The sequence below is a fragment of the Prosopis cineraria genome, unplaced genomic scaffold (genome assembly GCF_029017545.1).
Source record: "Prosopis cineraria cultivar Desert tree isolate PC_DT_omini unplaced genomic scaffold, ASM2901754v1 PC4, whole genome shotgun sequence".
Taxonomy (NCBI): domain Eukaryota; kingdom Viridiplantae; phylum Streptophyta; class Magnoliopsida; order Fabales; family Fabaceae; genus Prosopis; species Prosopis cineraria.
In genome coordinates this window covers 40496757-40513704 of record NW_026555335.1, presented here as the reverse complement: position 1 = coordinate 40513704, position 16948 = coordinate 40496757, and the positions used below count along the sequence as shown (strand labels likewise).

General features: G+C 35.5%; 2 protein-coding genes across 3 annotated transcripts; one reads left to right on the top strand and one right to left on the bottom strand.

The window, feature by feature from the left end:
- The first annotated feature begins 832 nt into the window (after positions 1–832).
- Positions 833–8447, top strand: LOC129310061 (uncharacterized). 2 transcript variants are annotated; one of them, XM_054951897.1, is made up of 6 exons: positions 833–1466; positions 1616–1729; positions 2195–2275; positions 2702–2874; positions 3523–3619; positions 6773–7869. In XM_054951897.1, exons 1-6 carry the CDS (start codon positions 1185–1187, stop codon positions 6830–6832), a joined length of 807 nt encoding a protein of 268 aa, XP_054807872.1. In that variant the 5' UTR covers positions 833–1184; the 3' UTR covers positions 6833–7869. The 2 variants fall into 2 exon arrangements, with proteins under 2 accessions (XP_054807872.1, XP_054807871.1); XM_054951896.1 differs by lacking the exon at positions 6773–7869 and adding an exon at positions 7901–8447 and having other exon boundaries at positions 837–1466.
- Positions 8448–9442: 995 nt separating this feature from the next.
- LOC129310060 (uncharacterized) lies at positions 9443–15651 on the bottom strand. Its single transcript, XM_054951895.1, is given in 6 exon segments — positions 9443–9949; positions 10597–10709; positions 10712–10738; positions 10960–11185; positions 11437–12419; positions 13217–15651. Coding segments are annotated over 6 exon segments (3627 nt in total). The 5' UTR covers positions 15243–15651; the 3' UTR covers positions 9443–9697.
- Positions 15652–16948: the final 1297 nt, after the last annotated feature.

The window sequence follows — 16948 nt, the reverse complement described above, 5'->3', positions numbered from 1 at the left end:
AAGGTCCAAACAAGATTGTGATTTTTTCATGAGGGACCGTCGGCATTATTTCAACATAAACGATTTCGATCAGCTTGTGCAGGTGGTACATTGATAGCTGGTTCCCAACAGTAACGTAAACACCTTCGGTTATTGCTCTAAACAGAGAAGCCAGTCCCCGCGTGTGTAATTTTAATTAATGTAGACAAAAAAATAAAAGTCTTCGAAATATGCCAATAATGGAAGCAAGTCGAGGAGCATATATATCTCGCGCGAAGTCCCATTCGACAAAACAATGTAATACCACCCCCTTTTTTTTTTCCCGAGGATCACATATAAATCCTATTCCATGTAATTAATTACCCAATATCATTGACAATTGAATGTAGAAACATGACAATATATTGAGAGGTAATTAATTATGTTGGGTGTGAATTTAAAATATTTTTTTTTTAATTTTCTAACGGACCCCAAGCCAAAAAATTTAAGAGAATGACAAATAGGCTGTAAAGGAATTAATTAATTTAAATTAAATTTTAAATGTTAAACTTTAAAAATTTACAAATTTTTAATTTTATAATTTTATTGTAATAAATTTATAACTGAATTTTTTATTAAAATTTAAAATAAAAGTTATAAATTTATCATAATAAAATTATAAAATTTGTAAATTTTTAAAATTTAACATTTAATATCTAATTTGAATTAAATTAATACATCTCGGCAAAAATATGTCATTCTCTCAAAAAAAAAAAAAATATGAACCCGCCCGATTGTTTGAATTTCTGACCGCGAAACTTCTGTAATAATCACAATTTGGCTATTTCAGACGCGATTCGCGCTAAATCCTATCCTTTGCCCTGGATCCCATGTCTTGTTTAGTTATTTCAGTTCCCTATCTGGATAATGCTTTTAAAAATTCAGCATCCAGACAGACCCAAAAGCACGGCTGCTTGCCCCATCGCTGTCTATAACAGAAAATCGCGCAACAGACAAAACGTGCTCCCATAGATCTGAACCCACACTTGTTCAAAAAAGGGAACGAAAAATCTATCTATTTAATCTTGATTTTATACACTTGTTCGAAAAAGGGAAAAAGTCCATTTAATCTTGATCATGATTCGACTGGATTGCTAGCTGTATTTGAAAGTTGCTTGCGCTATTTCTGGGAAAATTTTGATTGTGGTGGGTCGCGGAATAGGAAGATGCAATTATTAAGTGTCCAGAATTTCTTGGATTTGCGGATTCTGGGTCCCGGAAGCTCGAGTTTCGGTGAATCTCAGGCGGGGTTGAGGGTGCAGTGGGTGGATTCCAGGAACATCAGAAGAAGAAATGGGGTCGTTTTAGCGTGTGCTGCTGCAGAAAGAGATGGGAATGGCCCCAGAGAGAGTTGGAGTATGAATCAGAGTCCGACGAGCTCGATTCTCCCTTTGTCCCACGCCTACGCCCTATTGAAGCACCAATTGGAAGTAGCTGCGAGATCCGAGGTTAGAGTCTTTGGTGAAATCAGTCTTCCAATTTGTGCAATTTGAAAGGAAGATGTAGAGAATAGGAGTGTTGTGTGTGGATTTCGATTCTTAGGATTTTCATTCTCGAGGTATGGCGATCATGAACGATTTGCGTTTAATTTGTATAGGATTACAAAGAAGCGGCAAGGGTTCGAGATTCACTAAAATTGTTCGAGGAGGAGGAGCCAGTTCTGCATCTGCGAAGATTGATGAAGGAAGCAATTGCTGATGAAAGGTTTGAGGTACCTAATTTGCTCATGTCACATGTAATTTGGTTGTTAATAGAAAGTAAATGTTGCAGGGAAGCTTGTGTGTTTGGATTAGAATTTGGAAAATTAAAATTTACACCAACTAATTTGTGTAAAAATCAGTTATTATGGCATGATTTTTGTTTGGACATATATATATATATATATATATATTTTAAAAAAAGTCAGTTCGCAAATTGAAATTTAACCAAAAGCAGGTTAAATTGGCTTGTGATGTAACTTGGTTTTGCAAAGCAAAAGTCATTTAAATTAAAGCTTATCTAAACAAGAAACAGGTTCAACTAGCTTTTCAGGTTCCTAACTAAGGTTTGAGCTCTCTCAACACCAAACCAATCAGGCATCATTTGATACAAAATGGCCTAATTTTCACGTCCTAATATAAAACTCATGCAATTTTTTTTTTTTTTTGACCACCTTGTTTCACCTTTTTCTTGTCAGGATGCAGCTAGATACCGAGATGAGCTAAAACAAATTGCCCCCCACTCTTTACTGAAATGTTCCAGTGATGCCACAACCTTGGTATGTCTACTATAATTTTCTAAGCAGAAATTGTTATCCGGACTAGAATGAATGAAATCTTTACTAGTCTCTTAGATAGTTCTTTCTTGAGGGATTGACGTTCAGTAAAACAAAAATGAAGCTGCTTTTGTAAAAATGTTTTCCATGCTGATGGATTCAGATCTGTATAGCTCCTTTCTTCAATTGATTTCTCTTGGATTTTCATCATTGGGTTGAGGCATTTGACCCCTACTACAAGAATGTGTGTTTAATTTTAAGATAAATGTTTGAGACTGCTAGTTTGGTTTGTGGTGGTTTGTACGGTAGGATTTATTAATTCCTTTGAAATCCAAGGGAAAAGTGATAAAATCTGTATTGCGCTGGCAACATCAAATGCTTGTAAACAAACAAATCTCTAACTCTAATGTTAAATCTCTACTTATTCAGGGAATAAGGGTTCAAGTCAGGAGTACATACGTAGAGGGCAGAAGTCAACCTTCAAAAGGGATATACTTCTTTGCATACAGAATAAGAATTACCAATTATTCAGACTGCCCCATTCAACTTTTTAGAAGGCATTGGATTATAACTGATGCTAATGGAAAGACAGAAAACGTGTGGTAAGTAAATTACTTTTGTCTATGCTTTATTCTTATAAACTTTCCAGGTGAATTTTATTTTGGCAAAAGTAGAAAGAAGTCTATCAACTTGGAGAGCTGTGTAATTTTTCTTCCCTATTTTAGTTTATCACAGACTCTTCAGACTTATAAAATAATATATATCCTATCAGTTCATGAAGGTTAAAATAGACGGAGTCAACAAAAATACATTCAATCAATCATTTCAGGCGGTAAATAAGGGTTTTTTACATTACGTAAATGTTGTGAGGAAATGATGGAAAAAAATAAAAATCCTTGTTTGCCACTTTTTCACCATTGCCCTTGTTAGTCACTTTTTTTTTTTTGGGGTCTATCCCTTGCTTTGATTTGATTTGATTGGAAAGTCAAATGTATTTTCCGTTGATTCAGTCTCTTTTAGCCTGCATAAAACAATGATATTATGGTTTCGGACAAAAATGCTAGTGAAGAGGACATTTGGCGTAAAATTAAAAATTTGCATGGTTTGCAATTAAATTTTTAAAGTTGAGGGAAACAAATTTCACATCCTTTTAAGTTGGGGGAAGTTTTAGTATTTTGGTGTTTTATTATCTTTTATATTTAGGGGATTTAAGTTCAATAAACCTCTGTACTTTGTATACCTTATGACAGGGGGATTGGGGATCTTGGTGAACAGCCAGTTATACTTCCTCGGACTGGTTTTGAGTACTCTTCAGGATGCCCATTAAACACCCCAAGTGGTAGAATGGTAAGACAGCTTTTTTTATTTCTATTTTTCTTTTATTATTGCTTTGATCTTTAGAGTTGATTTAGCTTGAGTGTCCTTATACTATTGGTGGTGGTATATGGTAAGATCAATCCTTTTCCATGAGAAGACATCAAAAGTTCATGAATATTGATTACTTTGCTTCATTCGATCTTTTTTTTTCTTTTGGGACAATACTTTACTTTCATTCGACAAAACCATTAGAATAGTAAAATTGTCAAGTGTCAGTGTATTTGTGCGCGTGCGCGGGGGGGAGTTAGTATCTTTTAGTATTAAATTTTCTTATAGAAACATAATAAATAGATTTATTTTACAGTTCGACGTCAAATAATTGATCTTTTTCAAATAAAAAATATTATATATTTTGATCGAGTAACCTCATTACTGTTGGAAACGGTGGACCTCCAGATCACACTAGAAAATTACAGGATGCAATTCTATCTTAATGAAATAATATGACTGCATTAAAAGAAAATAATACAATACAACTAGTATTTATACCAAACCGAAAAAGAAATAAACGACAAGTGGTTAAGACTAACTTAAACTGCACAACTAAACGAGACAAAACAATACTCAATACTCAAATACAAAATACTCATATATCATCAATACTCCCCCTCAAGTTCAAACTATGTACATCCATGGTTTGCAACTTGCTGAGGAACTTGTCATGAAACTTCTTCCCTAAAGCTTTGGTTAAGACATCTACCTCTTAATCCTCTTAACGAACATGCTGTAAGGAAATTAACTTTTGTTGAAGCTTCTATCTGACAAAATGGCCATCAATCTCTATATGTTTCGTTCGTTCATGAAACACAGGATTGTTTGCTATATGTATGGCTGCCATACTATCACAAAACACCTTAATAGGCTCAATATTCTGTCGGCCTAAGTCTTTCATTAATCCTGATACCCACACTATTTCTAAAACAGCAACACATAATGCTCTGTACTTAGCCTCTGTTGAGGATTTTGAAACAGTTCCTTGCTTCTTAGTTTTCCAGGAGATTAAGGAGTCTCCTATCTTCAAGAGATAGCCAGAAACTGATCTCCTTATAGTATGGCACGCAGCCCAATCAGAATCACAAAAACATCTTAGCGTTGAGGTTTGTTTTGGAGCCAATTAGTATCCCCAGTCTTGGTTTGCACTTCAGATATCTTAGCACGTTCTTACCTGTAGCCATGTAGGCTTATGTTGGATTTTGTATGAATTGACTCAAGTTTTGCACAGAAAGGGATATATCAGGACGAGTCATAGTCAAATAAATCAATTTACCTATCAGCCTTCTATATTCCCCAGGATCTTTCAACAGCTCTTCCTTTTTATTTCTCCCTTCTTTATACACTATGAGTCTCAGGTTGGGAGCCATAGGTACTCTCAATGGTTTACACCCACTCATACCTATCTCAAACAATAAATCTAACACATGTTTTCTTTGATTCATTATTATTCTTTCTAGATTGGGCGACTTCTATTCCTAAAAAATATTTCAAAATTCCAAGGTCCTTTATTTTAAACTTACTATGCAAAAAAATCTTTGGTTTGTTTAATACCAAGTTCAGAACTTCTAATGATTAGTAAATTGTTCACATACACAAGAATTAATACAATTCCATAATTAAAATCTTTAACGAACAGTGAGTAATCATGCAGACTTTGATTGAAACCACCAAATTTAAGGGCTTGTGTTAGTTTATAATTCCATTGTCTTAAGGCCTATTTCAATCCATATAAAGATTTATTTAGTTTACAGACTACATTCTCCCTCTTACTATTAAGACCTTGGGGGATAATCATATAGACATCCTTGTTAAGATCTCCTTGCAAAAATACATTATAGACATCCATCTGATGCAAAATCCAATTATGTTGAGCAGCTAAGGAAAGCACATTTCTAATAGTGACCAACTTTATGACTGTTGAAAACGTCTCTTGATAATCCACCCCTTTCTTTTGACTATACCCTATAGCTACCAATCTAGCCTTATATCGCTCGATGCTTGCATCTACCCTATGTTTGATTTTATATACCCATCTTGACACTATAGGCTTCTTACCTTTAGGTAACTCTACTATATTGTAGGTCTTATTATCTTCTAGTGCTTGTAACTCTACATTCATTGCTTCTACTCATCTCTTATCTTTAACAGCTTCCTGATAACTTCTATGTTCCAAGTTAGAATCAATGGATGAAAGAAAGCACTTATGGAATTTAGATGTAAAATCATAGGAAATTTGCTTCTGTAAAGGATACTTAACATTGGATGTATCACAAGTAGAACAAATATAGTCCTTGGACCAAACAGGCGGCTTTTTATCTCTAATAGGTCTGATCCTTTGTTGCTCCTAATTATTGAGTTCAATTATGTCACTATTCTGAACAACATGTGGCTCTCCTAATTCATTTAATTTAGGACACATTTCAGGCATAGGATCAGAAATATGACAATTATCTTTTTCATTTTCAAACTAGAGAGAATCAGAACCATACCAAAAGGTTTTATCAAAGTATTGTTGAGCCTCATTTTGTTTAGAATCCTTGACATCCTTAAAAGGGAATTTACTTTCAACAAATCTGACATGTCTAGACACAAATAAATGGTTAGTTCTTAAATCAAGTAGAATAAATCCCTTTTTATTCTTGGGATAACCCAAAAAAACACAAGGAAAAGATCTAGATTTAAATTTATCAGTGATAGTTATCAGTGGCAAAAGCAAGAGAATCAAAAATCTTTAATATACTAAAATCAGGTGGCTTTTCCTTCAATTGGAGATGATTTATTGTATCCAGCAATAGTCCTCTGTGTCTTATCTCCCATGATCATATTATACGCTTGATTCACAGAGGGGAGGGGAGACATTAAGAGAAACTGACTTCTTGCCTGTCTATATGACTCACTGAGCCCTATAAGGAATGGGAGGAGATGTTTTTGCTGGATTAAATCAGCATATACCTTTGAAACATCATACTTGCAGGTTGGGATGGCAATTAATGCCAATTGCTCCTCCCACAATTCTTTCAACTTTGTATAGTAGCTTGAAACAGACATAGAAACCTGAACTAGGGAATTAATCTCACGATGCATAGCAAAAACTCTTGATCTAGTGACTTTATCAAATCTCTCTTTCAGATCTGTCTAGACATGGAACGCATTCTGTGCATATGCAAGTGTGTTTCCCAAATCCTTTGACACAGAGTTCAATAACCAAGACAATAACACAACATTGCATTGTTCCCACTATGGACGAAGTGACACCTCCTGCGACTCCTTTGTGCAAGATCCATCAATAAACCCTACTTTATTCTTTCCAAGCAATGCAATCCTCATGGATCTACTCCAGATTGTGTAGTTTTCTGGTCCAGTGAGGATGTGAGGCACGAGTGACACTGCCTGTGTCTGAAGGGTGTGAGTAAAGGTGATGGGTGAAATCAATAGTATTGCTGCCGTTCTTCTTCTCTTCAGCCATGGTTGGATTTTCTCAATGGGATCAAGATACTAGCAGGTGATGTGAAACGCAGAGTTCTGCGTGTGTAAGGAGACTGCAATGGATCGGGTTTCTTGATTGCCCGGTCCAGTTCTTGTAACTTTAATGAATGGCCTTGAAAAGGAGTGTGTAGCCCATTTCTTGAACAAAACAATTGAAATCTTTATTTTCATGGCCCATACTAACCTTGCTCATGATACCTTGAAGAAGGCGGACCTCCAGATCACATCAGAAAAATACAGAATGCAATTCTATCTTAATGAAATAATATGACTGCATTAAAAGAAAATAGTCCAATACAACTAGTATTTATACCAAACCAAAAAAGAAATAAACGACAAGCGGTTAAGACTAACTAAAACCACACAACTAAACGACACAAAACAATACTCGATACTCAAATACAAAATACTCATATATCCCTCATATATCCTCAATAATTACAATCACTTCAGGAACTTTACTGTCTTGGCTTTTGAAATAAACACAACATAAGCTCGAGTCTGAGTTTGCATTGATTTTCAAACAGTTCAAAGGGCTGGTCCTGAAAATTGGGACCGGATAGCTGAAGAAAAAGCGGCCATTGAGTGCATAATGTTCACTGTTTGTTTGATACAGTTGAAACTGCTATGCTGCTATGTTGTTCAAGACCGAAATTTGGATGCTTCTCAGCAGTTTAAATCCATTAGTTACATCTGTTTTGTTTGTTTCATGATTGATGTCAACATGCATTCCAATCGAGAGCCTAATGTTTCTGTTCCATTATAATGCAGGAAGGTGACTTTGAGATGATCTGCGTGGATAGAATGAGCTCATCACCATCATTTAATGTGGCAATTGCTCCCTTTTCTCTCTCTCTTCTCGGAGATGATGAGTGGTGATATTATTTGAGATTAGAACCCTAGCTTCCGGAGCATGAAATGGGTAGTAATTTTGCCCAACGCTCCTGAGCGGCTTAATTATTTACTGTTATTTTTTTTCCATAATTATTTTGCATTATTTAAGTGTAAAGTTATCTAGTGGTGGTGAATAAATGCTCAGCAAATGGTATGCGGAGACTACTAAAGAGGATATATAGTAAGATTGTCTTGTCCTGCAGTTTCTCCAACTTAGTCGCAGGAACTCTTGAGAAATGAAGAACAAGTCACATGAAACAATCGCGGGGGGCAAAATTGCGACTGCTGCTTTTTACACGGATTGTATTGTTCTGTGAATTGCGTTGGTTGACTATGTTGTTGATCCTTGTACAAAAAGAATTGTCCATTACTGAATTGATTTGTTGGAAACTCAAGGTTGAAATCAATTGTAAAAATTATATTATAGGGTGGTTAAAGAACATTTTTTCTTTCAACTCTTTTGCAATGAACACTATCTAGTTGTCTTAAATTATTCATTAGACGGAGTGGATAAATCTTGTCTTGTGCCTTCTATAAATACCAATTGTTTCGTTAAATTTCCATAGTATAAGGCCTTGGGTAGTTGTCTTCCTACATTCAGACATTCAGTTGAGACTTCTGACTGCCTTCGAATGGTCTAATTTGTTAAATCCATATGTTAAATTCTCCCTGTTGAAGGCGACCATCGATTTGCGCTCAGTCAATGCTTCTATATTTTCGTGCTAAGTGATGCAACTTCCAAAGCCCTGCAAAGTTTCTGTGTTCGATTTCATTTACTGTAATATTCCAATGCGTTAACGTACCAAATTTCTCGCCCGATCTGGTTTGGCCATCTTCAGCAATTCCCTTGTTTTGATTAAAATTGCTTCATTTTCCAATGGATACTAACACGTGCTTCTTCAGTGAATGATTCATGCTGAACATTAAGGAATGGGATGGAATAGCTAAAAATCTTATATCATTGTTTAGGAAAATTAAAAAAAAAAAAAGAAAAGGTAGAATAGTTTGAGGTGATCTTCAAAGTCATCCTTTGCTGTTATAAATCCATTTTTCTTGACCCTTCAATTTGAAGAATTGATGATGAAATGATACAGTATAAATAACATTATTAAAAAATTACCTCCATACTTCTCACCCCTTCTCACTTTTTCACTCGCCCTCCCCATAAAATAGAAAAATATAATAATATCTAATTCAAATTTATTAATTTTAAAATTATTCTTAAATAATGATTAAGTAAAATCATTTTTTTTTTTAACAAAATTCTCAAACAATGGAATGTTCCATTTTGTTCCACTCCGTTTCACTTCATTCCATAATGACCACTTCCCTTCCATCATATGCTCTCAAACAGTTGCTCTCAACAACCGGCCACAGGCACGCAGGGAAGGAAATAAATGGAAGTCCAGTATGAAAATCTGATAAAAGGTAGAATTTTATTCAGTAAGGAATTTAAACAAAACAAGCGAGTAGGGTCAAAACTGGAAGCTGAGATGGATAAAGCTGTACATAAATTTTATGTTACAAAGAATAACAATAACAAAATTCAAAAAGAAAAAAAAAGAGTGGAAGGGCAATTCTGATCATTGAACGAAACATTTTTAGATGTAAGAGATGCGAATGGCCAAGCAAATCAAGATGAGATATAGACAGAACCCATCAACGTACAGGTGTTCACAGAGAAGTGCTTGGTAAGGAACCCATCAAGATAATGTTTTCGTCTTTATGATCCCGAGTCTTGTGGGGGTTTTCCTTTGTGAACAAGCCAGATAGGAATCCAGAAGACAGACCCCTCCCTAACAAGTCCGAGCTTCCTCTCGTTTTATCCAATCTGAGGAGCGCCCCACAGGTACAATTGGATAGCTTTCTGAAGCATCGCTTATGGAATACTGACTGACAAGTTTTACACCTTTCAATCTCATCTTCCTGCTGATAAATTTGATCTCAAATTAAGACATTTTTCGATAATTCAGAGAAACTCATTCACAACAAAAATGAGGTAAAGAAAAGGGTGGGGGCCTGAAGAAGGAAAGCATGGACGGGACTGAGTATTGAGCTCTTAGCAAACAAAGGAACACTTCAATGAAGAGAAAATGTGGGATACATTCGAACGAATTTTCACAGCATGCATACGAAATTGAGGAACTGGCCAGACGAGCCCCAAAAAGCAAAGATCTCAAACAAGCACTGCCAAGAGGGACCACTAACTCGAGAAAAGCATTCCCTGACAACAACCACACACAAAAAAAGGCCCTATTTTGAAACAACTTAGATCCCGTAAGAAGCTATCCACACTTTAACTGTCCACTAGCCTTCACTCCAAAAATATCTAAATAGATAGATTTTTCGGACAACCACCACCACTTATTATCTAAAGCACACCCTGCACTTAAGAGGTGCCACAATACAATCAAAAGACAGGTGATTTCTTGCAAACGTACCAAGTATATTTCAATTTTGGAGAAAAAGGGGGTTTTTTTTACCAACCACAAAACGATGACAACAAACTTTATCCTATTAGATGGAGTTTTTTACAATGTTCAATATTGTCACAGCTACAGACAGAGACACACCTGGAAAGGGAAAATGAGAGAAGATGGATCGCTGCAGTCTTGTCGTGCACTGCATGGAACACCGACATCACAACATATGAGGCATTGATCAGTGATGTGTTCCAGGATTTTGATGACAATGTTTCAACCATAACAGGCAGTGCTGCATTAACAGAACATTACATCAGGAACGCTTAATGCAACAAAACCACTTCAACACTAATTATTGATCAGATAAATTATCGAGTTATCTCCATTAAACAAGAGAGAAATATGCTAAACATACAACAGTGCGTGTATGTGTGTATACTGTATACGTATAAGGTAAAAAAACAAAAACTTCCATTCGAGGCACAAAAAGCTGTTACTCAAGTAAAAGCTAACCGGCAAAGGCTCCTTTGGACAGATCAATAAGATCTCTTAGAGCAAAAAAGTCACTGCTCTCAACAAGATATCTCCGAGTTCCAAGTCCTCTGTAGATAGACCTCCGAAATGGGCAACGAACAAATGGAAGAAGACTCCTTATTTTTTTCCTGACATTCATAACATGAAGCAAGGCTGGGACCTTTGACAAAAGGAATGGATTAACTGCAGTGACACATAGCATGGGCTGCAAGAGAAAATTCATTTAGAATATTGAACAAGCCCAGGAATAAAAACTAGAAAACAATACAAGTAAGAGAGTACATGCTGCATTCTTTCAACCTTTTGATTTCACATTCAGAAAAGAGTAAAAGTGAGGAGAGAAAGAAGCAATGGCTATTTCAAGTTAGCTTATTCATAGAACCTCTGGATATAAGCATATATATTAAAGTTTAAAAAGATGTTATCTAAAATGCAGGTGATAGTTCTTAACATTACCTGGTCATGTATAGAATCCAGATAAGATTTTGCCATCTGAGAAACTGGATACTGAGTAAAATCCCATTGATGTAAAACTCTTGCTGGCAAAACAGCAGTGTCGTTTGTATGGCAAGAAGAGCAGAATAATTGACCAGTGTATTCACAAATTCGGGGCCTTCCCCATCCAAAAGTCTCTACAAAACCCCGAATCAAAGTTTTTCCATCACCAAAATGCTTATGACATCCAGCACATGTGTTATGCTGAGCTTCTAACATCTGTTTCAAAGATTTGTTTGGTGGAATTTCAACTATTAGTGATATGGTCTTCCCTAATGTGGAAAGGTTTCCATTATCTGTCCCTCCCATTGAAGAAGCAACCAGTGGACTTGATCCAGGCGCACTAGGATATGAATCTTGAGGGGACAAAAACCAAATTAATGCACTTGGAGGACTTGAATAAAACCTGGTATGGAGAATGGACTGTAAGCAGTCTTGAATGATAACACTTCTCTGCACAATAACATCAGGAGATGCACTTCCAAATATCTTCTTGGATTCTTTTTCAACTGAAGACCATGGCAGAGGTAAAACCAATCCTTGACCAGCAAATAAGGCTTTTATCTGATGATGGAGAGTGAGGAAATCACGGTATCGTCTTTCAACCTCCCACTGACCTTTGCTGCTCCACACTTTTATTTTATAGACAGTGTATTCCTTCACCCCCAACAACCTTTCACTTAACGAAACATCTCCTCTCTTCTGCCTGGCACCTACCACTTCGATCCTATCTATTTGCACAGGGTGCTGAACTAGAAGATAAGCATCATCAGTGCCAGAAGTAGATGCTGTCAAGCCACCATCTCTCAAAGGCATAGAAAAATTTGGCTCATGAAATCTACTACCCTGAGCAAGCCTAACCCCAGGAGAATCAACAGAGTCTAGTAAAATTTCTTCCATTTCATGGACAACCTCATCATAGAATTCATTTAGCTCAAAATTCTCTACCTGCGATATTCAGTGAAACACTAGACCCATATTATAACCATTTGTAGTGAATAATTATTGCCCTAACATGCAAATGTTGAAAAGAAAGGCTTTTAATTTTCAGAAAGTGGAAATTTTAAAAGAAGCGTATATTCATAAAACAAACAAACTCCAATTCCACTGACAACTCTAGAAGTACTAAAGTACTTGTAAATAAAGTCATTTACTTATAAAGGCAACGTAAAATTGTTTCAGATGGTACAACTACAATTTAAATAATCAAAATCAACTATGACTACATTACTACTATTATTGCCGCTGCTGCTAAGCATGTCTTGTTGAAGTCAAAATTAAATCTACGGATCTGAAGAGAAGGCCTACAAACTAGTCCATCAACAATAACAGAACCTAGAGCTGATTCAGCTGAATGGCTAAACTAGAGCTCAGGTAAATGGACAACCAAGCTACAAGTCCAAAACGCTTCTCAACAATGAAAATAAGAACTGAGTTCCACAAGTATATTAAGAAAGCTACTAGGATGATTCATCCAATGCCTTCAACATTGAAAAATTATTTGATCATACTGAGTACATCTTATCAAGTTAACTGATAAGTTCAAAATTTTATTTGTCAGCTAAAACGTCTTCCAAAATTTTCACATGTTTAGCTTCAATTAGAATTTCTGTATGAAGATCCACGTCAAGTTTCAAACTAAGTTGTATACTGAACCCGATTGAAGTGGAAACTGTAAAGATATTGGCAATAATTCAGGAAAGTGGAAGGGGATCAAATGATAGATAATGACACTAATTACTTGCCTGAGATGTCAGAGGACTTCTCTCTGAGAGATTTGTTGAGGTGGAGAAGCTCTCTATTGATTCCTTCATTCCATAATCTGTAGAAATCCCAACTCGTTCTAGATTCTTTGAGGAATCTTCATTTATGTTCCCAGGCTGTTGGGCTAGACTGGAAAGTTTATGATCAACTTTGCTTTCAGAAACATTATCCAACTTGAACTTAGACTCATCCAACTCTGGGTTTTTTACATGTTGAACATCACTAATGCCAATAGATTCTTCAGTGTCCATGCACTCATTCTCCTTTACAATTTTTCCACCACCAGTAGCACTCAAATCCATATGCTGAGAAGCCTTATCCAAATCAACTTCATAAGCCTTGGTGCTTGAACCAGTTTCAGAAAAACTATTTTTGGCAACAACAATCTCCCTCACATCTTCTGGATGCAATATGACTATATTTGGAGACTTGCTTGAGGCATCGGAAGAACTTTCTACTGTGTTAGTAACCTTATCAACTCCCTGAACTGGACAACAGGCTGCAGGAAAGTCTCTGGCAACCTTTAGTTCTTTGAGTTCACCAAGATCTTTTACTTCTTTAACTGTGTCACTAAACATGACTGAGTCATTCTGATATTTCCCTTCTGCATTTTGACCAGCAATTGAAATACCCGTTGAGCTCACAGAATTTATTGCATTTTTGTCAATTTCAGGATTCTTTTCTTTTTGACTCTGAAATACATTAAAAAACCGGGGGACTTGACTATTTCCCTCATTTTCTAGCAAAAAGTCATCCAGGTCTTTTGAACCAAAAGCTACAGAAGAGTTTATAAGGAGGGGATTCTCATGTTGTGCTTTTGACTCCTGATGATGATAAATACTTCTTGATGAACAATAATCATTTTTATTGTCACCACCACTACCATAGTTGTACATTGAGTCCTCACCCTCTGAATGCTCACAAATGGATGAGTTCCTGTCTTGTTCCCTTTCTATCTCCCCCTCATCATTTTGTAACTTAGATTGAGCATCAAAACTGTCTAATTCACACCTTTTATCAGCTAGACAAGATAAACCACCTTCTCCAACTGTTATTTCACAACGTGAACCCTGGTCATCCACATTACTTAATGAATTTTGAGTATACCCTGCATTATCATCTGCATCACTAGACAAGTAATCCTCAGCACCTCCAAATTCATTACGTCCTTTAAACCCTTCAGAAACTTCTACAGCATTTTTGTGAACAAAATCCAGGTCCAAATTCTTATCTGATTGGTTAACCCTCATTAAACTTGATGCATCTAGCATAGTCATAGTCAGTTCGTCATTATCATCACCATAGAATTCCAATCCACTGGAAGCATAGTTTGAATTCTGTTGGCTTCTGATATTCTCACTGCCAAACCCAGTTCTGAAATCTCTCTTACCATCTAACACTTTGGGAGTCGAAAGCCTCTCAACTTTACGATTCATCTCAATTCCCTTGCGTAAATTGAAATTCTCCAAGCCATCACCACCCTCCGAATTGTTATCTAATTGGATGATCTCCATTGAACTCGATGCATCAAGCATGGTCACAGTAAGTTCATCATTATCAACACCGTAAAATTCCAATCCACTTAAGCCGTATTTTAATTTCTGCTGGTTTCTACTGTTCTCGCTGCCAAACCCAGTTCTGAAATCTCTCGTGCCGTCAGACACACTAGAAGTTGAAAGCCTCCGATCCCTGTGATTCATCTCAACTCGTTCACCTAAACTGAAATTCTCCAAGCCATTATCACCCCCAATACCGAAACTTTTCGCGGACCCGAAATCATATTCTGGAAAATCGTTGAAAACTGTGATCGCACTACACATACTCGGGGTACCCATGACAGAGTTCGCGCTACAGTAGCGGTCGAACTCAGACTCTCCGCATGACGAATACCGTGGTGATGGAAGAGAAGCATCACCATGGTCCGATTGCCGAACCCGCAAGGGAGGGAACGAATCTAACGGATCGGGAGAGGTGGCTTCACGAGTCCCCTCCCCGTGGCTCATTTGAAACTTCACTGATCATATAATTCAAAACTCGAAAATAAGCATTAAGAAGAAAACGAAATCAAACCTCCGACATGGCTTCACGGAAGCACAGCGCAAGATTCGCAGGGTTCAATCGATATGTCAAAATAGTAGGGACGCCCGAAGTCTTTGAACAGTAGGCAGCAACGAACACAGAAGTGAGAAGAAGGAAAAGGGGATGACGATTCTGAGGAAAAGGGATTGAGAAACTTGTTGCATTTTTTGTCTGCGTTTAATATAAGGGTTAACTGGGAAATTTTCAAAACTACCCTCATATGGCTTTCATATAACTACCAATCAACTCCGCCTCGCTTGTCTGAAACCAGTCAACAACGTTCAAGGAACACAGAGCCAGGATAAGAATCATGGAGATGCCCGCACGACCAATTCATCTTTACGAAACACATACGACACATCAGTTCAAATACAGATAAATAAATATAAAACAACCCACCCACCTAACAAAACGATGGTCAATAAAAAAATTCAAAAAATCCTTCAAAGGGATAGCTGATTTCTCTTGTACTAAAAACTGCTGCCACTCTGTTTTTTAAAATTTTGATTAAATAATAGATTAATTTGAATCAAAAATAAATTAAAAAATAAAATCTAAATTTAAATAGTAAAAACACAAAAATAAGAAACAAAAACAAAAATGATAAAAATAAAAGAAAAAGAGCTAGAAAGTATAATTTCTCACGGAGTGGATGACTTGTAATTAAGCTGTAAACAATAAATTGCATGGAAAAAATATATTCTATTCATGACTTTATATAACATTTATAAATTTAATAAAAAAAATTTCTCAATTATCATATACAAGTAACAAATTAGGATAATTTTTTATTTTTTATTATCAAGTATAAGCAATATTGCAAAATTTCTTAAACGTTTAGTGTCATCTTTACAAAAATGCTCCTGACCTAATTATTGACGCAACTATGTAGCTTTACTGGAGTACAATAAGAAAGAACAAAAACATTTACGAGCTGTTTGTTTTTTATTTTTAAAAAATAGAAAATTTTTTATTTGGTTTAATGTTTTTCATTTAATTATTTTTATTTTAATTTTTAAAAAAGAAAAAATTAGAAACAACTCTAAGTTGTTTTTGTTTTATTTTTCTTGTTTTTAAAATATATTAAATTTAATTATTGAAATTTATAGTTACCTTGATCAATATCACTACTATTAACTACCTATAACAGTCACTATCAATTCATTTTTTAATTGACATAACTAAATGAATTTTTATTTTATTTTGTTTTAAAAATAATTTTAAAAACTGTATTATAAAATAATTTTTAAAAGCAAAAAATGAGAGCAAAAACCAAACAAGTTCTTACACTACTATTCCTTAATATATGATATTTAGCTTCACTTGTTATTTATATTCTATACTCTTTCATATCCTTATTATAAGATGCATTCCAAAAAAATTTAATTTTTAATATAAAACACTTGATAGGATATTAATTACATTTTTATAATGTTACCCATATTTAAACCCATTAACTATAAGGAAAAATGTAATGTAAATTTGACAATTTTTCATTTAAAGTAAAATTGGGAGCTTATTCTATTTTTAGATAAAGTACTTAACCACCTCTTCTTAGTTCTCGTGAGATAATTAAAGGTGTTTTATAATAGGGAACATTTGTTAAAAGATGGAAAGACTAAAAAGCATA

Bases quoted from the DNA above. Each gene is read 5' to 3' on its own strand.
- LOC129310061 (XM_054951896.1), top strand. From the start codon at position 1,185: ATGCAATTATTAAGTGTCCAGAATTTCTTGGATTTGCGGATTCTGGGT. The intron at 2,276-2,701 runs GTATGTCTACTA...CTACTTATTCAG, and splicing joins CCAGTGATGCCACAACCTTG to GGAATAAGGGTTCAAGTCAG. The intron at 3,620-7,900 runs GTAAGACAGCTT...ATTATAATGCAG, and splicing joins ACACCCCAAGTGGTAGAATG to GAAGGTGACTTTGAGATGAT.